We start from the raw sequence: 23,566 nt of genomic DNA on the forward strand, positions 1-23,566 counted from the left end.
CCAATTCCTCCCTCCCCAATCTATGCAGCATAAATGAACCCTTTTACTAACGTGAATTCTTAAACAAAACCTACTGGATTCCTATATATTAAAACAGTGTTGGCTTTCATTTCCGTATCCTTTTCTTCATCTTCAGGCAACATTTTGTTTGCTCTGGAACAAGGCTCCTCACACTCTGACCCCTCCCCCCACAAACCCACCATTGTGCTTTACAAATGTTGAAAATTATGAATGGTTCCTTGAACCAAGAGGGGAGGGGGGAGGGGAGAATGGGGGTAGGTGGGTGGATTTCTCTGCGTGCTATGGTAATCCGAGGGGCTGTGTTGTCCAATCATCCCCATTTTTTCCTGAGTTAGAAAAACCACCATTAACTCGGTTTAAAAGAAAAAGGGGAAGGAAACAGCTTGGGGTGGAGGTGGGGATGGAAGGGAAGGTGGGGGGGAGGATGTGTCCGGAGTAGCACGATCTTCTCTGCCCCTGCGCACTCCCACTTTTTAATCACCCTCCAACTGGCCTCCACCCCCTTTGTCCTCTCCGATTCATAACGTTTGAGCGCTAGAACCGCTGCAGCCAACGCTCATCAAAACCGCCAGAAGCATTACTATGCAGGAAGGAAAAGCGGGTGGGGGTGGCTAGGGAGGTGGGAGCTGTTTCAAGGAGACCCTCGCCTCTCCCTCCCTCGGCGAGACCCCTCGCTTTTTCTCTGGCGCGCAGCCAATGGTGAGCGAGGGCGCAGGCAGCGCCACCAAACACGAAATCGCAGACAAAAAAGTGGCAGTGGCGCACATGGGTCGCCCCGACGAGGAAGGCATTGTGTGTGTGGGGTGTGTGTGTCCCCTTCCCCAATTGAGCCCTCCCCCGCGACCTCGAACCGCAGTTGGCCCCGCGCTAAGCGGTGGCACTTTGCGCGAGGAAAGGCAACGAGCGCCCTTTAAGGCTGCATTTGGCCTCCTTCCTTGTTTTATCTCGCCCCCCCCTTAACCAACCAACCAACCCTTTCCGATTGCGTTGCAAAACGTAGATATAGTTCCCGCAGCCCTTGCTGTATGAGGTTGCTAATTTGCCCCCTCCTCCTCCCGGCGAAAAAGGATTTATTTATTTTTTGAACGTCGGAAGCGAAGCTTTTGATATGTGTGTTTGTGCGCGTGTGGAGCAACCAAACGCCGCCGAAGAAAGTAGTAAACAGGGGGAGGGGGGAGAGACCACGCGGTCCGGGCTCCGCGCCCATCCAACCTCCCAATCTTAAAAACTTGTCCTGGACAGCCAAAGACAACTTCGCTTCTCCTCCTCCTTTGTGTGTGTGTATGTGAGCTTAAACCTGCAGCTATCTAATTGAGGCGTTGGGATTCCTCACGTGAGAAGTTGATTTGTAGTTTGAACACGTGGCTCATTCAAAAAGCCGGAATATTCAAGTGATTTCTCTCTCTCTCTCCCCTCCCCTCCTCCCACTCTGGTTTTTTTTCCCTCTTCCCGTCCTCCTTTTTTGGGAGGGGCGGTGCCTACATTCACGTATTGTAACATTTTCATACTCCGCCTGCTGCTGCCAAAGGGGCTTGGGGGCAAGACAAAAAAAGTAGTTTCTCTGCCCCCATCTCTCCTCCCTTTCCTATCTTTTCTTTTTTCAAACCGCCATCCTAGTTCTAAAAGCGTCGTGATTTCCACTATCGGTTCGGATAACGTTGTGAACCTTCAGTATTCGGATTTGGTCACGGGCTTTTCCTTTTTCTTTTTTTTAACTGGTGTGTGTGTGAGAGAGAGGGAGTGAAAGAGCGAGAGAGGGGTGGGTGGGGGACGGACGGATACAAGCTGCAGTTGTGTGTGTGTTTTTAAAGCCCCTTGGCATTTTTATTCTACTCCCTGGATCGGTTGAGGCGGCGTTTATATATATATTTTGCATTATTGTTACAAGACGGCGCGTGGTGGCGGAGTCGTCGTGGATTTTTTTTTTACAAAAACATTATTACTATTAAGCAGAGCTCTATTTTTTTTAATTAAAACGAGAAGATGAACAAGCTGTACATCGGGAACCTGGGCGAAAACGTGAGCCCTCTGGAACTAGAAAGTCTCTTTAAAGAGTCCAAGATCCCTTTCACCGGCCAGTTTCTCGTGAAGACAGGATACGCGTTCGTGGACTGCCCCGATGAGAACTGGGCTATGAAGGCCATCGAGGCACTTTCAGGTGGGTCCTTCTCCTCCTCCTCCTCCTCCCACCGGCGTCTCCGCTTTTGGTCCCCACTATCCATCCCTCTTTCTTCCAGGGCGCCATCCTGCCCCTTCTCCTGCTCAGACCCCCGAGCTATTACTCCCACCCACCCACCACCGGGGGCCGCTCGGCTGCCCGCAACGCTTTAAATCGAAGTGACCGGCCGTGCAAGGATGCCCCGGTTGTAGCCGAGGGGAGTTGCTCGGCCAGGCGTCGCCGCGCTGGGTTGGACTGCAATTTATTTCGGAGGGCTTCTGCGGCGTTATAATTGGGGGCCTTGAACGAGGTGTGGGGGGGGGGAGGCTAAGGCTGCTGCTGGGCCGGCCTTCTGCTCTCTTCTCCCCCACCCACCCCCATTTGCAACTCTTAGACGCGCAAACTGTTGGCTTTAAAAAACACCTCACCCCCTCCCTTCCCCTCTTTCCAAATGGGGAGCGGGAATGTTGAGCGCACAAGGCCGCTGCGCTTGGAAGAGCTTCTTCCCCACATTCCTAGCATGAGTATATAATCTTTAAAAAATATTGGCGGAGGGGTGTGCGCGAGCGAGGTGAAGAAAAGAGAGCTGCGTTTGCGGGAGGAGAGGGTGGGGAACGAGGCGCGCAAAAAACATCGCCCCTTCCGCGCGCGCGGGCACGCTCCCGTTCGCTCGCCTCAGTCAGACGCATGCCAGGGCCCAGCCAGCAACCGCCAGTCTCCCCTTCCCTTGCGAGGGTTTCTCCGTTCATCTCACACGCGCGCACGCGAAAACCCTCGGCCTCCCCGCGCTCTGGCGGGAGATGCCGGAGGGCAGGTGGCGGAGGAGAAAAGCGAGGGGGGGTCCCCCCCACACCCCGCCAAGGGCAAACGGCACAAAGATGCGCCAGTCTCCCTCCAATTCGGTGCCCTCGCTCGCGCGACCTCCCGGCTTGCTCAAAGCCTTAGCATGTTAACACGAGACGCCAAACTTTGGACGTGTAAACAGAAAGCCACGGAAAGGGCCCCCCCTTTTTCCCGCTCCCCACGGCGCGCTTGGGGAGAGGTCGAGGCCTGGAGGCCCGCTTCACGCGCGCGCCTGCCCCTTGGGGGTCATTTATTTCGCTTTCGCTTTAGGCTCTCGCACCCCGAGTAAAGCACATCAGTTTTTCTTAGCTTCTCTTCTACATCCTGTTTTTTGTGTGTGTGTGCGCGCGCGCGCGAAAGGCAGCTTGGCGGGCTGAACGAGGGAGGGTTGTTTGGTTGGGCGGGCTTGTTTGGGTCTTGGTTTTTGCTCTACTCCGCTTCATGGGGGGGAGAGGGGGGCGACTTTGGCCCAGCGGGTTGTGGTAGGAGGGGGCGTATGAAAAGAGCGTAAACGTGCATTTCCAGGGAAAAACGCGTGGGGAACACACTCCTTTTTCACTCAAACCACCAGTTCCTGTTTCCTCGTGACGAGTTCTTAGAGGCCTGTTAATCTCATCAGGGGAGGCGTACATATATGCATATGTGTGTATGTACAACTGAGTTTTAACGCATCACACTGGAGGATAGTAGAGGTTAAAAGAGAATTAACTTCCTGCTTGTGAGTTGCCCAGAATACATTTTCAACCATTTCTCTCGGAACTGGCTCCACTGAACGCCAGGCTCTTGGCGTGTGGCTATTATCATTCCCACCATGCTTCAGTTGCTGCCCTGTAACTTTTGGTGAGCAAACTTTTAACATGTTGCATTTGTGTTTTCTTTGCTGTTTTACATCATCACAAATTCATATCTGGAGTAGGGGTGGGAGAGCACCCAATTAATTCTAAAACCACTTGTATTACTGTTTGTAGGTAAAGTTGAACTGCATGGTAAACTCATAGAAGTTGAACATTCAGTTCCCAAAAGACAAAGGTACGTAATGAATTTATTTTCTTTTAGTCCCGTCCCCCCCAATTGTGAATGGAAACCTTCATTGTTCAGAAGAAACTGGAAACAAGTTAATCTGATGTTTAGCAGCCTAAACATCAGTTATTAATTTGTGATATTAAACCACTCATTAATTTGTGATATTCAGTAATGTTGCTCTTTTATTAATGATGAATACTGTCAGGTAGCTGTGGCTGTGAAAGAAAGTTGAACTGTCATAGATGGTCAAGAGTAAAACATTTGAACAATTTCATATTGTAGTTAGGAAGTAGTGGAACATTAAACATCAGTGAACTGTGAAATAGACAAACTACAAACATCTTGCCCATCTCTTGTTTTTGTTGAAGTTTATATTATATTTATGTAGAGAAAGTTTTATTTGAGTTTGTAGTCCTAACCCCACTTACCTTGGAGTAAGTCCCATTGAGTAGACATGATTAAGATTGCACTGCAAGCTGAGGTATTTCTTTATCACCAGATATTTCTGTATAGCAATATGGGAGCCTTATTTTATTCTTTTTTTAATGCAAGGTACAGTGGATACATAGTTAACTTTTTCTTTTTTTTGGTGAAAAGTATACTTTACACCGAGTAATACAGCTTCTGTGGGCTAGGTGCATACAAAGGTTGCTTGAATCTAAATCAAAAACTTTCCTGAAGCAGTTAAATCTGCCTTCATAAATGCATAGATAATGAGGCAATCGTTATTGTGCTGCTATCTCACATTTAGCAGATGCTTCTTTAAAATCTTACTCTGTACGAAGGCAAGAATACAATCCAGATGAAAAAGCTTTTATTAAAGAGACAGGCATTTTTAGGCCTCTAAAATAGTTGTTTGGAAGTGTTAGCTGCTTATTGTTGTCATTTGCTTTGGGGAATTAAGATATGCAAGGCTTATTGAACATTGTATGAAAATTTACGTTGGAACCAGAAGAGATTTGTGGACTAATACAATTAGGAAGCAACCTCAGTTAATGTATAGAGGCATATTGTATCTATTGGCATGCATTCTGGTATGCTTAGTAGTTGTTTGGTTTACACACACTATGTCTGCATTGAAAATGGGGTAATTCAACTTCTTTGCTAGTAATATGTATCTGTTTACTTAAAGGATAGATTCTTTTGTGTTACCCTAGCCATTTTGTAGGTATTTTCAGTATAGTATAATGTAAGATAGTAAAGTAATGGTTGTATGTGTAAATGAAAATCTTACTGTACTCCAGAAATACTTGTAATAGTGTATTTTAATTATGTTGTCTTGTTGCTGTGGTGTAGTAACGAAAATGTGATTTTAAAATATTCACTTCCTGATGAATTCTTACTTTTTTCTTCCTTTCCTCCTGCTTTTTGGTGTGCAGTTAAAAATGATGTGCATGAATGCTACAAGTAACTTTGAAGAAACGTGAAAATTTGTTTAAAGTAGTTTTGTGATGAACAAAATATTCTTTTTTAAAAGATTTTTGCTATATTTTAATCCTTAATAGAATTTTATATAATGGAGATACAAATCTTAATGAAATATAGAGACACATGTGCTTTGTGGACTTAAGCATCTTTGATATGGAACCTAATTTAAAACATAGGCTGCAATTCTAGTTATGTTTGGGAATAATTCCCATTGAACTCAGTGAGACTTGCTTTATACTGAATCATGCATTGGACTGTAAAGTATAGTCTCTGTGTTTGTGTTTTATAGCCAACATTTCAAAAGTGTGTCATTCTTCCACCTTGTATCTAAGGAATGGACTTTCTGTGTCATGAAGCTATCTTGTGTAGTGTACAGATAAATTACTGTCATAACGTTATACCAAAAAATTATGAAGAAATAATGTTATTTACAGATGTTCTATATATCTACTTCTATAGAATATATAGTTCATGCTGTGTAGTTGTAGATATTCTCCATTCATTTTGGTGAGATTTTGGTGCACTAGGGGTAGACACAGGGATATTGTTAATCCACATCCTCTCATAATAGTGCCAGGAGCCCTTACAAAACTAAATTAAATTTGAAAGGCCAGTCTCTGTAAAGCTAGCCTGGTTTGTTATTTAAAGGGAGTTTTAAGGCTCAGCAGTTGCATTCCAGCAGTTTGGACTTTTAGATTGAAAGAGGACACACCCACACTTGCAAAAGCAACCTTTATACCTGCTGTGAAAGGCTGTTTAGGTCTGTGGTGTTCTAGAATGGTCGTTGAGACAGGCAAATAGGCTATATTGTGATTGAGTTGGGATAGAGGGAATGGTCTAGATTTTAGCTGAGAGCAGAGAGAGAACTGTTTATAATATGGCTCTAGCCAGAAGCTGATTTCTGATTTACTATGGAAACCTCAAGGGAATATGAAAGGAATGTAAAATTTTTGCATTCATAACCTCATGGATCATAGAAAACCTCTAGATACTTTAGGGAAGCTTGGATCACTTCATTCAAAACTTTGAAATGGCATTGTAACAATGCTGGCTGCTAGTCACATGTTACAAAAAGAATGTGGAGTATGCTTAGCTGTGATCATCAGCTACCACAAATGTTTGGGAAAAATTATGCAAAACAAGATAGTACATGCATATTAGAAAACTTGTGTACAAGCCCTTTAGATACTGTACTCCCTAGCTTGCCACAAGAGCAGCTGTTATCTTGGTGGGGTATACTGCAAACTGATTATTCAAATAGCACTGATGTCATTTGTTGTGTGATGGATGGTTTAGCTTGGCAGGGAGGTGGGTGGGGATCTGATACTGGCCAGCTGGGGGCTGCATATTGAGTCAGTACTTGATGAGTTTGAGTCTTGTTAAATCCTTACAGATTTCGTATTTCTGACATTTATTCACTGTTTCTGCTTCAAGCTTGGATGCCAACCCATTTTTGTATCACTTTTGTTTTTCCCTGTGGGTTTCAAAATGAAATTTCATGTTTCCCTAACCACATGGGAGTGATGGTTTGGTTTTCAGAAACTGAACCACAACATAAGGTTGAGCTGTGTTGTAATCAGGATTTCTCTTATTCATTGTGAATACTGTGCCAAGTGCAATATAGAATCTATGGAACCAGCAAATTTTAAAAGAAAAAACAGCTTAGCCTTCGGATAATATGGTCCTGAAAGTATGTAGGCGAGGAAGAAGGCTGAAGATCCAGTGATGATTTGGGGTGAGGTGGGAGCTCAGGTAGCTATTACAGTTGTTACATTGAGGAGATGTTGTGCTCTATGTTCCTCTTCGTGTCTTCCATGCAGCAACACATTATTTGCTTTTTATGCTTCATTCTACATCTGCCTTCCTCTCCTATACAAAACTGGTCTTTGCAAAACATACCAAGTTTTGTTTAGAATCACTTCAAGCAGGCAGGTTACAAAATTCAACTTTATAGTTTCCGAATACTTGTTTATCAAAACATGTCTATCCTTCCCTTTTGGTGGGCTAACAGCATTTTTAAACATATAAAAAAGAACAATATAAAACAACAAAGTAGACAAGAAGAACAGTTAAAAAAACCATAAAAATATTATCTGCCACATATACCAAAAGCCTGTCAGAATAAAACAGTTTTTTTCTACATTAGTTATTTAAAAAATGTGGATACCTCAAAGATCTGTTAAAATAACGTGTCTTAAAATGGGATGGGGAATTTACGACCCTCCAAATGTTGTTGGACTCCCAACATCCCAGCCCACATGGTCAGTGATCGGGAATGATGGGAGCTGTATTACATCATCATCTGGATAGCAACAGGACTCTTGCCCCCAGTAGGGAGAAAGTACAAATCTTTTATAAAGTGTGAATTTACAGTTTGCAATCCTTTATATCAAATAAAAATAAACCTTTAATGGTTGTGGAAGCATGATAATCTTACTGTATTTTGGGCAGAGTTCTAAGTAACATTTAATATAAATTATACTAAACACCCATAGAAAGTATATGGCTATTTGGACCTTTTTAAATGTAGGCAACTGAAACTCTTCTGACAGCGCTTGTTAATTTCTATGGTGTGATACAAAGACTGACCCTTCCAAAATGGAATGTAAGGTATGGTGCTGTTGGAAAATGTCTTTTCAGCAATACTGTATGTGTTCATGTTAGTATACAAGCTTGAGGATGCTCCAGTAAGATAGTATGATTAAAAGAATAACCACGGGGAACCACATCTAACGCCTTATAATGAAGCAGGATTGTCCATTTCCAAACCATCCCAATACATAGTAATGTTGGCTGTTCTTTAAAACTTGGTTAGTAACACACAATTAGCATTTAAATTGTTTCCTTCCAGAGTAAGCCCTTTGTATATTAGTTAAGTAAATAACACTTCTGAACCTTGTTGCTCTTATTAATTGGTATCCCATTCGCGCTTTTTCCTGATCAACGAAGCAAGCCTAAGTTTGTATTCATATAACGTGAATCTGCCCCTGGCTCCTTTGAGTGGAAGGGCAGGGTATAAATTTTATAAATTCAAATACGGTAAATAAATCTCTCTTCTTACTTGCTGTTGCTATTCTTCTAAAAATAGTGTTTGTAAAACCCGAATCCAGACTTAATTACATGTCTGGGATAGAATAGGATGCTTTTTTCTGAGTAGTAGAAAATGCAATTATATTTTGTTCAGAATGAATGATATTATTTCAATAATTCCTTAAAGAACTGAAAGGTGGCATTGCTGAACTATTTGACTGTGCTTTGCAAGTTATAATTCAGGCGGTGATCACCAGTGCCTTTCTCCCCTTAAAGCCAGCAGAAACGGAGGGTGCAAGGATGTGCAGCTGCTAACTCCTTGCTCTTGTAGCTTCTTTTCTACTTTGTGGCTATAAAGTCAGATGGCAGGGGAGGGACTGACGCATTGGTTGTATATGTTGCTGTACTAGGCTTCCTTGCTAGGAATAAATGCCGGCATACTGTGGCTGCCCACGAACTGGGCACACTCTGTTCCTGCCAGGTCTGAGGGAGACAGCACAGACATGGCAGCCACTGTGTAATGCTGTATTTCACCAGCTGGATTAATTCACAGATAAACATTCTACAACATACTCTGAGGGGGCCCTCAGGCCCTATGGTTAATACTTGCAGATAATTATTACTTAATTTTATTTGTTAAAATAGCTTTCCCCCAAAAAAAGTTTTCCAAATTGGTTTATGTAACAAAGAACACAGGTGCCAAACCAGAAAATTATATAAATAACAGTATAAAAACAGACACAGGGGATAAAATTGTTACAAAAGCCTTATGGAAGAAGTGTGCTTTTTATTTTTTGATTGGGGAGAAAGGGTCTAATTAGGTTGTGATTACTTGGGAATCAGATCTCAGGGGCATAGTAGATAGAAGGCTGAGTAAAATAAGTGGTACAGTGTGGTGTGGCAGTGAAAAATTGCAAATTAACTTGTTAGGAATTGCTGGGTAAGGAGTTGAAGCTTTTAAGTACCTGTGACAAAACGTTATTGAAGGGGAGAAGAAGGTCAAGACAAAGAGGATGAAATTGCTTTCGTCCTTTTACCATCCCATTTTCCCACACTGCCCTGCTCAAAAGACAGCTCAGGTTCTCCTCTGGTTGAGCAAAGGAGTCAGAGTAGTGGCCATTCAATCCCTGCAATGCCTTTGTTGGCTGAATGTTGTATATGTGAGCTCTCTCACTCCCAGATTAAGCCCCAAAGTCATTTTAGGGGTTTGTCTTGGAAATGAACATAGCAAAGCATGCTGCTGATCTCAAAACACTAGCATAGTTAGCATAGTTAATGAAGGGGAAGATCAGTCCTCATTCCCTTTCCCCTCTGGCAACCTCCCTATTAAACCCAACTCCAAGGGAAGCAAATTTTGTGATGTGTCAGTTCCTGAAGCCAGCACAGCTCCTCAACATCTTTTTGATGATGAGATGGAATGGTCCCTCGTGACTTTAAAGATATTCTTTGGCACCTTGGGAGGTGCCCATTTCATGGGGCCAATTTCATTTTACCTTGTGAGATTCCTGGAGGAGAAGAACAGGTTCACTCTGGTCATTTGGTGGTAGGCTTGATGAGTGCATATTCTCCAAGGCATATTCTCTTTTGCCCCAGACACAAAGGCCTGCCAGTCTCAGCTTCCCTTCAGCCTGGATTCCATAGCCTTTGATTTCCATGGCTTTTTGGGTATGCTAATGTGCAGGGACAGGAACAATCTGCTGCTCTCCTCTTATGCCTGTTAGTGTCATGTATGTATGTATGTAACATGCCACTTCTGTTGTATAGGATGTGATGGTTGAACGTAGAATTCTCTGTGTGATTCGGTTTCTCCCAACCGAAAAAGGAAGACCTGGGAAAAGTATAATAAATGAAATTACAAATGCTTCCCAGACAAAGGAAGCTTAATTAATGCTACCTGTACCTCTGGGTGCTGAGTTGAATAATACCCAGAAGAATCTTACTTTTGATCAGCGTTGCATTTAGTTATATACTCATCTTCCATGTTGATTGTTGTAATGTGGTGAATAGAGTCTACGGTATTTGTCCTCCTGTTTTTTAAAAAGTAAATCAGAATGCTGCAAAGCAAAAGTTGATACTTGAGTGTGGCTTCTCTAGATATTGTGGACCTACTTCAGGATTTCCGATATTTACTCTGCTGACTTGGATTACAATCATTTAAATGGAAACCAAAGGTTCAGGTTGCTACAAGTAAAAAGTAAAGTGCTTGCAAAACAGGTATCACCAGTTGACTGAACTGGCTGTTTTCTTTAGAAGATACAGTTGTACCTTAGAAGTCGAAGGAAATCCGTTCCAGAAGTCTGTTCAACTTCCAAAACGTATGAAAAACCAAATCATGGCTTCTGGTTGGCTTCAGGAAGCTCCTGCAGCCAATCAGAAGCCCTGTCGGATGTTCGGCTTCCAAAAATAGTTCGCAAACCAGAACAGGCACTTCCGGATTTGTGACATTTGGGAGCCAAAACTTTTGGAACTAAGCTGTTCGAAAACCAAGGTACGGATGTTCTTCGTTTATTTAATCGATACATTGACTACTTTGAATGTGTACTAACTCTTGGACCTATGCAAGTCTTTAATGGGGAAGTAACAAGTACCAAAGTTGCTCTAGTCAAATGTCTGCATTTACCATCTCATCATGTACAGTTTGCCTATTAAGAGTGGTTACCAAAATGCTTAGTCCCGGGTTGACTGTGAATGGCATTTTCCTATATCTGTTAGAAAAAGAAAGAGAAGAAACCACAGGCACAAGGGCTATTTTGGTGATTAATATTTCTGTGCTGACTGAGTAAACTAACATTGTCTCAGTGGGATGGTTCATTTGAGATTCCTAATGTGACTTTTTGGAAATGCAAGTGCTAAACCTTATTGGAACTGGACAGATGTTCTTCAGTACTTGGACGTCTAATCATCACAAAAAAAACCCAGTGAAAGCTCTATGTGAACATTTTCTAAGTATTATACCTGTGCATTTACATTTTGCTTTAACACTTCATCAAGAATTCCTCTTTAAAGAGAGTCTGGAGAGCCTGTGTTAGTGAATGCTTTTGATTATTACTCCTTGTCCGTATAATTTGCTTCCCTCCTCGGTCAAATGAAATGTGATTAATTTGATCCTGAATAAGGTTTTCCCCATTCTCTGGCTGTGTGCAGACACAGGGTATGCTCAGAGATAGAATGATTTGCTGCTTGTAGTTTGTGCTTTTACTCTGTCAGTGCACTTTGAGTTTTATCATCCTTTAGTAGTACACAGTCATTAAATGTAGATGATTATATAAATAGTCATTCTGTAAATAGGCAGGAGTAGAAGAAAGTCACAAAAAAGCTAGTTTAAATTGTATGGAGAAAATTTACAATATATTTTTAGAGAAGCTTTCTGGTGTTCTTTTTATAAATCATACAAATGTTATTATTTTCCTGCATCTTTTAAATAAAAGTTCTAAATACTTTACGTTAGAGCCCTTTAATTCTAGAAATCTAAAAGACGCGTTTGTTAATGGAGCTCAGTTCTTGCCTGTCAGATGTGTCTGAAATGGCATTTTACTGTACTTTACATAAGGAATAATTTGAAATGTTTAGTTTATATAGAAGATGTAGCATATTCATGTCCTGCTTCACACATGAAAGCACTTATCTACATGTAAGAATTTCAGGGACACTGCAAAATTTATCTAAACGTGTGCTTTAATATTATTATTGTTTTTACACTGTGTGTATGCCCGCTAGGCATAAGTGTGTATCTTTGAGTACCTATCTGTGTGTGGTTATTTTTTTATTTGCTTGGAAAAGTGTACTAACTGCTTAATCAAATAGCTTTCTAAATGATGTACATAATAAAACTGTAGAAAAAACACAGTTAAAATCCACAAACTGTTTTTAAATATACCAGTATATACATACAGTAATTATAAAATAGATAAAATCAGTTAAACTTTAAAAATTAATATAGTAACTAAATCATGTGCTTGGGTAGGCTTGCTGCAACTAAAAAATATTGGCAGGTGTGTAATGCAATGTAGTGAGGGCATCTGCTTAGTTTTATCCTGTGAACACACAAATGCCTTTGAACTGGGATTTGGTAAAGTGAATTGCTCCTCGCTTTCTTTGAGATGTGTGAGATGAAAAACCTTATCAGTGCATGCTTATTTCATAGAATCATAGAATCATAGAGTTGGAAGAGACCACAAGGGCCATCCAGTCCAACCCCCTGCCAAGCAGGAAAATTTAATTGCTTGTGGATATGCTTAGAACTTTTCTATCCTGGAAGAAGTGTAGAACTTGTCTACGCTGGAAGTAGAAGTGTATTGTCTCAAGGATAAGAATTCTTAGCAAGCTTTTTAAAATTACAAGGTTGCGTACTGTTAACAACAAATCTGCAAAATGGTTTTTTTTGTTGACTGTATGCCCTTTTCTTGATCAAAGCTTCCGGAAACTGTCTAAGGAGCTTTTTAGTATAATAGCTGATTTGGTGTCTTTTCTGTGTTTGTGCTTTTTAAATTATGTACTGCTAAGTTGGAATTAAGCAGTTCTAAGTTTGTGGTGCATATGTAGTCCAATAAAGTGGAAAAGTCACACTGGATAATGAAGGGGAAGTCACATTTTTCAAACCTTTGTCTATATATAGAAATCACTTTGCAGTCAGAAAACTAGCAACTGCAGGGAATGAGCAGGATAGACCTTTTTTCCCAGTGGTGCAAAGGCGTTTTCACTTAAAATTTGAACTGGTGTAGTCAACTGCAGCACAAAAGATAGTTTGGGATCTACTGGTTGCATCTCTGAATGGGCTTCCAGTTCCCAGTCGTTTAACCATAGCAACAATAACAGATTTTTTGTTTTGTTTTTTTACTGCTTTGGTTGTATAAACACTATACCTTTAAGGCACATTTGAAGCATATTTCCCTCCACAAAGAATTCTGGATCCTGGAGTTTGTAAGGGCTGCTGGGAATTTTAACTTTGTAAGGGGTAAGCAACAGTGCACAGAATTGTTTGTGCTTTAAAGGTATACTGTGTGCACAGCCTAGTGGGCTGCTGAAATCTAGGAAGCTTGAGTTCTCAGCCTGACCATGTTCTCAGAGCACCTTGTGTCACAATTCTGTGTCTGCTTTCCTGAGCCACACTTTACAGCTCTAGTTAGTGGAAAAATGAAGTGCCTCTTGCAAGCCTTAATGCTGACCACCCTATCTGTTGTCTTAGGACTCTACCGGAATCGGCTGCATTTAGATTCTGTCAGAATATGACAGCAGCCACACCCTGGAACACTGCTTCATCTGGCTTGCTAAACCAGGGGAGGGTAGCTGATGGGTCTCAATCCCTCTGTGAGTTAGGCTATGGTGAATTGAGCAGAAAAGACCAATAGTGGGTTCCAACGGTCAAGAAGGTGGTTTCTGCACATGGCGCCAGATGCATTTTGCACCTGGCTATCAACCACTTGTGACAAGTGAAGATGCACTTGTGCTAGGACGGCGTCTGAGGTCTCCACCATCTAGAGTTGCATGCTTGGGGATCCTTTGATCTTTCCTGTTTTCACACACTCACAACACATCCTGTTGAATTCTATTTCTGGTATTTTATCTGCATCATCAGAACGAATTTCAGGAACCAAAAAGTCGTGTTGAAAAATAAGATTTTCAAGCCATCTGGCCCCACGCTGGCAACTAGACATTCCGTTTTGGTGACACTAACCCTGGTTTAAGGAGCTATTTGACACCTAGCATATATACCTGAGTTTCTAACACGGCTGGGAAGGTAGCCCTTCTAAAAACCTCTGCTGCCTTGTGGGATCTCTTTGGGGGAAGAAAAGACTAAGAAGTAAATCCTACTCAAAACTGCAGTTGAGTCCCTAAGATGGTTGGATGGCACCTTGCACACCTCCTTCCGGCAACTCCTACAGCCAAGCTCTGCTTTCATTTGGACCATATCAGCGAGGCTGGGGGGGTGTTGTTGTCTGGGCAGCCCAGGACCTCCATACACACTGCCCAGGAAGGTAACTTCAGTGCTGCTAAGTCAATAGTTTGACCACCCCTGGAGGCACACTGCATTGTCTCTTGAGGCAGATGGATGCCTGCAACGCAAGAGGCAAAGCCTCACTTAAACCACTTGTCTGTAGCTTTTCTTTTTCCATTTCTTTGTTTGGCTTCTCTTCATGTATTGCTCCCCAAGTTGTATATATAGTAAATAAACAAACCACTTTTTCCAGAATAAGAATCAGTGGTTGAGAAACCTTTTTAATTTGTGCTAATGTTAAGGAGGTGAATATGGTATGTACTGTATTACAAGAAATAAATTGGCTAAGAGATTGATGAAAGATTGATACCTGTGTGTCTTTCAGCAGTAGGCAACTGGGGATCACCCGTGGAATTGGGCTAATGCTGGAAACTTTAGTGCAGTGAATACATGCATGAAGTGGAGAGAATAATATAACATCAGAACATTAATGCTATTGTGCTATCACACACGCACACCCGGTCTGCCCCCCCCCCCCCGATTGGTGTCCTCTGCAGTCTTGGTTCTCTGTAGTAACACTGTCATTTGTATGTGAAACAGAATAGCTTTGACTGTTTTGGGCTAGGAGAACTTAACAGTACTACACAGAAGAAATGCTGAAATACTTGCAACTGGTGCCTACTGTATTTAGCATCCCTAACCTTCACATTTAGGCTAGCGTTTGCACAGAGAGAAGTAGGCAAACAATATTTTAATGAAAATAGGTCATTATCCTGTTTGGATTTTGTGTGTCCTTTTCCCTGTAAATAAATTATCAAATATTAGCAGGGCCCTTTCAGTATGTTTGATGACAATTGAGGTAGAGTGTTCAACTCTGAGAGCTTTACCAAACTCTTGCTCTTCTTCTTCTTCCATCAAAACTCATTAGCTTTACCATTTATTCTGCCTGTCAGGTAGCTCTAGAAAGTTATCTGAAGGTTTCACTGTTGTTCCTGTATATAATAGATACAAAATAAATATTTAAATTCTACCCTTCAGATAGTTTAAAAGCGACAGACAACTCTAGTAATTCACGTGCCCCAAATCTTTGTAGTTGTTATAATTATGTGTTTAAGGAAAGCTCCATTTAAATTTTCTTGCACTGCATCTCCATACAAATAATACCTTTTTAAAATTGGCCATCTCATGGGTTTAAATGGCAAAACAGTTTCTGGAATGTGCTTCTGTTTGATTTCAGTCAGCCTTGCAGTTATTGCAAGGTGCAAGCTAAGCTAAGGTTTTGGTGATAGTGACAATGCAGTTATATGTGCATTAAAATGTAGTTTAATCTTATTTTTAAGGTATAGAGCCAGAACTATTATCTTTACCTGGGTAAGAAGAAAACTATACCTCTGTTCAGGTGGCGCTGTGGTTAAATCACTGAGCCTAGGGCTTGCTGATCAGAAGGTCGGCGGTTCGAATCCCTGTGACGGGGTGAGCTCCCGTTGCTTGGTCCCAGCTCCTGCCAACCTAGCAGTTCGAAAGCACGTCAAAATGCAAGTAGATAAATAGGAACCGCTACAGCGGGAAGGTAAACGGTGTTTCCATGTGCTGCTCTGGTTTGCCAGAAGCGGCTTTGTCATGCTGGCCACATGACCTGGAAGCTATACGCCGGCTCCCTCGGCCAATAATGCGAGATGAGCGCGCAACCCCAGAGTCGGTCACGACTGGACCTAATGGTCAGGGGTCCCTTTACCTATACCTCTGTTAGCATACACATTTCATAGTATTTAATGTCTTCCAAAAAACAGCAAGGAGAGACAAGAGGGTCTTCTTAAATGAGCAATGCAAAGAAATAGAGGAAAACAATAGAATGGGGAAAACCAGAGATCTGTTCAAGAAAATTGGAGATATGAAAGGAACATTTCATACAAAGATTACCATAATCAAGGACAAAAGTGGTAAGGACCTAACAGAAGCAGAAGACATCAAGAAGAGGTGGCAAGAATACACAGAGGAATTATACCAGAAAGATATGGAGGTCTCGTACACCCCAGGTAGTGTGGTTGCTGACCTTGAGCCAGACATCTTGGAGAGTGAAGTCAAATGGGCCTTAGAAAGCACTGCTAATAACAAGGCCAGTGGAAGTGATGATATTCCAGCTGAACTATTTAAAATTTTAAAAGATGATGCTGTTAAGGTGCTACACCCAATATGCCAGCAAGTTTGGAAAACTCAGCAATGGCCAGAGGATTGGAGAAGATCAGTCTACATCCCAATTCCAAAGAAGGGCAGTGCCAAAGAATGCTCCAACTACCGCACAATTGCGCTCATTTCACACGCTAGCAAGGTTATGCTTAAAATTCTACAAGGCAGGCTTAGGCAGTATGTGGACCGAGAACTCCCAGAAGTGCAAGCTGGATTTCGAAAGGGCAGAGGAACCAGAGACCAAATAGCAAACATGCGCTGGATTATGGAGAAAGCTAGAGAGTTCCAGAAAAACGTCTACTTCTGCTTCATTGACTATGCAAAAGCCTTTGACTGTGTCGACCACAGCAAACTATGGCAAGTTCTTAAAGAAATGGGAGTGCCTGATCACCTCATCTGTCTCCTGAGAAATCTCTATGTGGGACAAGAAGCTACAGTTAGAACTGGATATGGAACAACTGAGTGGTTCAAAATTGGGAAAGGAGTACGACAAGGTTGTATATTGTCTCCCTGCTTATTTAACTTATATGCAGAATTCATCATGCGAAAGGCTGGACTAGATGAATCCCAAGCCGGAATTAAGATTGCCGGAAGAAATATCAACAACCTCAGATATGCAGATGACACAACCTTGATGGCAGAAAGCGAGGAGGAATTAAAGAACCTTTTAATGAGGGTGAAAGAGGAGAGCGCAAAATATGGTCTGAAGCTCAACATCAAAAAAACCAAGATCATGGCCACTGGTCCCATCACCTCCTGGCAAATAGAAGGGGAAGAAATGGAGGCAGTGAGAGATTTTACTTTCTTGGGCTCCTTGATCACTGCAGATGGTGACAGCAGTCACGAAATTAAAAGACGCCTGCTTCTTGGGAGAAAAGCAATGACAAACCTAGACAGCATCTTAAAAAGCAGAGACATCACCTTGCCGACAAAGGTCCGTATAGTTAAAGCTATGGTTTTCCCAGTAGTGATGTATGGAAGTGAGAGCTGGACCATAAAGAAGGCTGATCGCCGAAGAATTGATGCTTTTGAATTATGGTGCTGGAGGAGACTCTTGAGAGTCCCATGGACTGCAAGAAGATCAAACCTATCCATTCTTAAGGAAATCAGCCCTGAGTGCTCCCTGGAAGGACAGATCGTGAAGCTCAGGCTCCAATACTTTGGCCACCTCATGAGGAGAAGAATCCTTGGAAAAGACCCTGATGTTGGGAAAGATTGAGGGCACTAGGAGAAGGGGACGACAGAGGACAAGATGGTTGGACAGTGTTCTCGAAGCTACGAACATGAGTTTGACCAAATTGCGGGAGGCAGTGCAAGACAGGAGTGCCTGGCGTGCTATGGTCCATGGGGTCACGAAGAGTCGGACACGACTAAACGACTAAACAACAACAATGTATTTAGTTCAGATTTGTGCTTTCCCACCATAATTGTTTGTATGAAACATTCTGGAAAGGGGATATTGCCACTTGGTGAAGAGCTTGCAGTGTTGCTTGTTTTTATGCTGTGTAAAGTTCTCAAAATGTAGGTTGCAACTATCAGCCATGTTGGCCATAAATCGAGTGCCTTTCTTCCATCCAGCCCCCTAAAAATTGGTTAAAGAAAGAAGAAGCCAAAAATTGATAACTTTCAGTTTCAGGATTGGGCCCCAAGAGGGTTCAGTTGGGATGGACATAAAAAGTTATTGAAATAATTTTTAGGTAGCTTCACTATAAAGATGTAAGACAAAAATATATTATTTTTTAGATTTTGCTTATGGATAAAATTGTCTTCAAATTGTTTATCAACTCCCCACCCCCCATTTAGCCTCTTATCTGATTGAGTGATTAGTGACTGGTTGGTTATACCGCCAATTTGACAACATTCCTGGTGTAAAACAATACTTTTTCTTCCCACCCCACCCCCTGCAAATCTGTCAGCACAGTTCCTTCCTATTACATGGCCCTTAAAATGGGGTTGTCAGTACCTTGTGGAATTAAGCTACGGTAGGTAGTTTGTTTATAGCTTATGATCCTAGTAAAATTATTAGCCGTAATGCAGGTCCGTCATGAATAGATATCACAGAAAAAGCACCTTGGCAAAATATAACCAGATTTTAAATTAAAGCTCTTATTCATCCTTTTTGAGGTTTTGTGTCTGCAAGCCCTTTTGATTTTGTATTTGATTCCTGTCCTTTTTGGTTTGGTACTTGGTAAAGTACAGTGTCTAGTGCTATTTGCATTCATTTTATTTTCCATATTTATATAGCAACCAAACACTTTGGGTGGTTTGCAAGTAAAAATCAAAGCAATAAAATGTCCAGAAAAGCATTTACAATTTTCAGGAGAAATCATTTGATTTCTCCCAGTGTTTTGTGGCCAGTTGATCTGAAGTGGCTCACAAGTTAGAAGCCTCTCAAATTATATAGAAATAGGTCCAGGGTTTTTTTGTGCAAGAAGTATTTAAAATTATGGGGTGTTTGTGCGGGACGGGGGAGGAATTTGCTATGATACAGTAACTTTGTAGGTTCCAATTCAATAGCCTCATACATGCCCTAGGTTGTACTACAGATTACTTCAGCATCCTTCTGTTTAAGCGGAATTGGGATTGGAGAGTTCTGATAAAATCATTAGCTCTGATTACAAGCTTGTCCTTTCTCTTCCCTTCCTCCCTCTACTCTGGCATTTTAGTGTATGGGAAACTTAACACTATTTTCAGGTTTATCAGATACTTGTGTGATGTGTTTTTTTGAGGGGTGTGATCTGAAGTGCCATGAAATGAAGTCCTTAATTTGGTATGGAGCACTTTGGACACATCCAGCTTTTCTGGATTCTTTGAATCCACTGCATGCCGGTACTAAATAAAATGGTTAATACCAACACTTTGAAGTGGGCGCGGAAACAACTGGAAATCAGTTTTTACACAAAGCACTGTCAATATATGATTGTATCAGTCAGTCCTTGTGGGCAGCCAGCTGCTGAGCTTTCTCAGTTTATTTCCCCTATCCGGTCAGTGCAAGATGACAGTTGTCTGCTGCTGCTGCTGCTGCTGCCCAAGGATAATGCGGGAAGTTGCTGGGAAGTTGGGGCCTCGGTTTCATTTATTATCAAGCTATATTGCACTTGTTATTTTGGGGCACTTCATTGCATAGTCAAGACTAAGCCTTAAATACATTAACTGAAATTGGAGATGTGTATGATATACTTAATGAATTATTCACAAGAGACAACAGATAAAAATTAATGCTTTAAAATTGACACACTTTTTTCTGATATATGTTACAGTAATTTTAAATTACTTATAAACAATATACATTGAAATGTCAGCTCTTGGCTCATAGTGCAGTTACTGATGGTTTTCTGTTGATTCATTGAATCTCCCAACTATAATCTACTCTGGGAATTTTTAAATTCTTAATCATTAATGCTTACTCACAAATGCAGACATTGTTCTGTCTTTATTAATGGAACAAATTTTACTTTTAGTGTTTGATTCTGTCACCACTTATCTGCATGCACATGGAAGCTTTCTAGCTTCCCATACGCTTCATTGCATGAGGAGTTGGTTCTAAAAGGGGGGGAATCCTCCATACGTACCATGCTCATATAAGTACTGTACTTACGGTATGTGCATACTTACACAAATATCCTCGCTGTATCTGGCATTTGTTTGCAACCTAACAATTAAATAGAGATAAATTGAACTCACATGTAAAAACTTATCAATGAGATATTGTCAAGAAATAATTATTATGCAAAAAGTGCATTAATAGAAATAATTTATGTACCAAGTGGATTTAGATAAACTGAATAATAAGTAGTAGTAAAGCTAATGGATGATATTTTGAATATGATCCTTTAAGTGTAGCCTCTGACCTGGTTTTAAAGAGTGGTCCTTTGATTTGAAATATTGCCATCTGGCAGTTATACTAGGACAACCTTAATGACTCTCAAAATGAAATTGTTAATTTTGAAGATTTTGTTTTTGGTGCGTATTCTTGGGTAATACTGGAAGCTTAAAGGAAAAATAAATAAAGCATTGCTTAAAATACTGCTTTTGTTTGCTAACATAGATCCAGCAAGACATCTTTTGTATACCAGCTATACAGGAATTGAAGCTACCATCAATCATGTAGTCTATTATGAATGTATAGTGATTGATAACTTAATGGTAAACTTCTATATGTGTAGTTCTTGAGTGCTGCATTTGTAATTGTCATTAAATGATGAAAATTCATTAAATGATCTACAAATTGGGAAGTGTCAGAAAGTTACTAGTTCATAGAAATATTTACTTAATTGACTGTATGCAGTTAGGGAGCTGCTGTCCAAGTTTCTAGAGTCCAGGGGAAAGGAATAGATAAAGGAAAGGTGAAGCATAGATGGCAGTGTTTCCTGGTTGATCAGACGAATGAATGTTCCTTGGAATTTTTATATATGTTACCCCATTCAGCAGCTGCTTGACCCGCTTAGCCTATTGCTAAGAGGTTTGCTGGTTTTTAATGTATTGAGATGTTTGAAATAATTGATTGCTGGGGAAATGAAATCCAATGATTTTTAACTAGCAGAAGAGCAAAAGAGGAAATATGTCTTGGAAGAGGAGCAGGTTAGCCCCTTCAGAAGAATACAGACATTCCCACAATCATGACCACCACTGCAAGAGGAAAGATGTTTGACTTGTGTTTACTAGTGGGGATTTTAGTGATTTGCCTTGACTTTTTAAAACATAAATTACCACACTCCAAAGTAACTAGATGGAAAACCGAATTAAAATTTACGCATTTTAGAATAAACAGTGAAAATAGACAGGAAATGACATTTCTTTCTTAGGAGTCCAAAGGGCAGTCTTTACAAGTGGAAAAGCACCACCTCCTCTTCAGGAAATTCCTTCCTTCCTTATTGACGCTTTGTTATGGCTTGGAAGCAAGGTTGTTTCAGTGTTTTGTGGTAATTATTCCACTATTTTCCCCCCACCCCACCCCACCCCACCCCAAGCACTGTGCCCCTTTCCTCACTGGCCCAATGAGGGATTAGGGTTGGAGGAAACACATGGAGGGACCCTTTGTTACAGGGTTTTAGGCCACAAAGGAAAGTTCCCACCCATCACTTCCTTTCGCCTGAGCTAGGAGGGTTGGGGCTTGACAGTTGAGGCATTTGGATCCATCGTATCAAGAGAGGGGTAAGTGACAGTGGGAAGACATGGGAAATCACCCATCGTTGAGATAGCTTATAAAGGCACTTGGTATTGAAATTTGTAAAAGAGGCTCAGGAAAACTGTTGAATTGATAGTTTAAAATAATTCCTGATCTGAAGTAGAGTTGTCTATCTGTTGTAGTGCTTTGTGCTCTTTTGTGAAAAAGCAATCCGTATTTCTTAACTTGTAGATTCTCAAATATATGGTGGGGGAAATAGGATGTCAACCATTTTGCTGAAAATCAGAATTAAGAATGGAAAGAAGATGATGCAATGTTGATAGATTGCAATGTTTACCATAAACCACGTAAAGTTTTCTATCACTTTTTAAAGACTTGTTTCAGTTGTATTCCATTATGGAAATCGGTAGGAAAATGCAAAGATGTATTTAAGTACTTGGCTCAAGAGTTGTAGCTGTTTTACTACATCCTTTTGCTAAGTCACACTTGGGAATGATCAAATTTTTAATGTAAGTTTTTAGAGCCTAAGAAGTGTGAAGAACAGTTGGAAGTCCTTGTGCAATACTTTCAAGTACACATGTTGTACATAAGCTTGACTCCTTACAAGCATGGGGAAGTTGGCAGGTCATGTGCAAGCAACCTTCTTCAACCTGGTTCCCTCCAGACTAAAAACAGTATTCAATATATCTGGAGGGTACCAGGTTTAGAAATGCTGCTGTTCAATTTTAATTCCATGTGTTGACCTCATTTTCACATCTAATTTTCATGATGGAAGATAAAACTTTTCTACTTGCATTCCATCTTGTATGGAATTGCTTAATATTTTTTTTCAGTTGCTTGGTTTTACTATAGAATAGTTTGGCTGGTATATTTTAGCTCTTAGCCAATATGGTTCAGAAGAAAAACATAGTTCCATGTACCCAAGGGAGGTTGTGGTTTTTGTTTTTCAAACAGCAGGCCACCAGGCCACCTAGGAAGACACTTTTGAAATTGAACCAAAATTGGTTGTTATGGGCAAGGGTCTACTTATTGAAAGGGGGGAAATCGCACTGGGCATGTTCCAAACCCTTGGACGTGTATAAAATAGCTCTTTTGATCTTAGCCACATTGTATTAGTCATAATTCAGCATCCAAAATGGGTTGCGTGTGCCCAGCAGTATGTCAGTTTTTGTTTTGTATGTTTCTAGAAAGTTGTCTTTCAGTGCAATCTTTTACTCCAGTGGCCCTTCAGATGATGTTGGACTTGGACTTTCATCATACCTAGACAGCATTACCAGTGCCTGTAGTCCAATAGCATAGAGAACCACAGGTTAGGTACTCCAGCTATACATGTCTATTCCATTAGCCCTTTGAGTTCAGTGAGATTTACTGTAAAGGTGTAGACTGCTAACCTTTCTGGCCTCAAAGACACATTTTACAGACCATACCAAGCACCTAGTTTTTAGAGGAGGAAAACCAGAAAAAAATATTTTTTGCGCTGTCCGCTCCTCCCCCTTCCCCTTTGCTGACAGCAACGGTGAAGGGGGATGAGCTGCCAGCTCTCCAGGGGCAAGTCTGTCTGCCCCCCACTCTTGGGAGAGCCGGCGGCAGCATCAGAGCCCCAAAAGGAGCATGCTGGTGCTACTGCCGGCTCTCCAGGGGCAAGCCCGTCTACCCCGCCGCCGCTCACAAAAGCGGAGCGCGTTGGTAGCGGTGGGGGGGAGAGGAACGAGTAGCTCTTCCTCCTCGGAAGCCGCCACCAGCACGCTCCGTTCATAAAAGCTCCTCCCCCGCCGCCTTTGTCAAGCAGCGGGCAGTGCAAAAGCCTTCGCTC

At 41.5% G+C, this 23,566-nt stretch overlaps 1 protein-coding gene across 2 annotated transcripts in view; it reads left to right on the forward strand.

Moving 5' to 3' along the window:
* Nucleotides 1–1,732: 1,732 nt before the first annotated feature.
* The window catches only part of IGF2BP3 (insulin like growth factor 2 mRNA binding protein 3), a 57,716-nt gene continuing 35,882 nt past the window's right edge, over nt 1,733–23,566 (forward strand). The window contains exons 1-2 of one of the 2 annotated variants that reach the window (XM_060280722.1): nt 1,733–2,179; nt 3,991–4,051. In XM_060280722.1, coding sequence (XP_060136705.1) covers nt 2,005–2,179; nt 3,991–4,051 — 236 coding nt within the window. In that variant the 5' untranslated portion in view covers nt 1,733–2,004. The remainder of the gene's footprint in view (nt 2,180–3,990; nt 4,052–23,566) is intronic. The other variant, XM_060280721.1, reaches the window with a different exon arrangement.

This window comes from Zootoca vivipara, chromosome 12 (assembly GCF_963506605.1).
Source record: "Zootoca vivipara chromosome 12, rZooViv1.1, whole genome shotgun sequence".
NCBI lineage: Eukaryota > Metazoa > Chordata > Lepidosauria > Squamata > Lacertidae > Zootoca > Zootoca vivipara.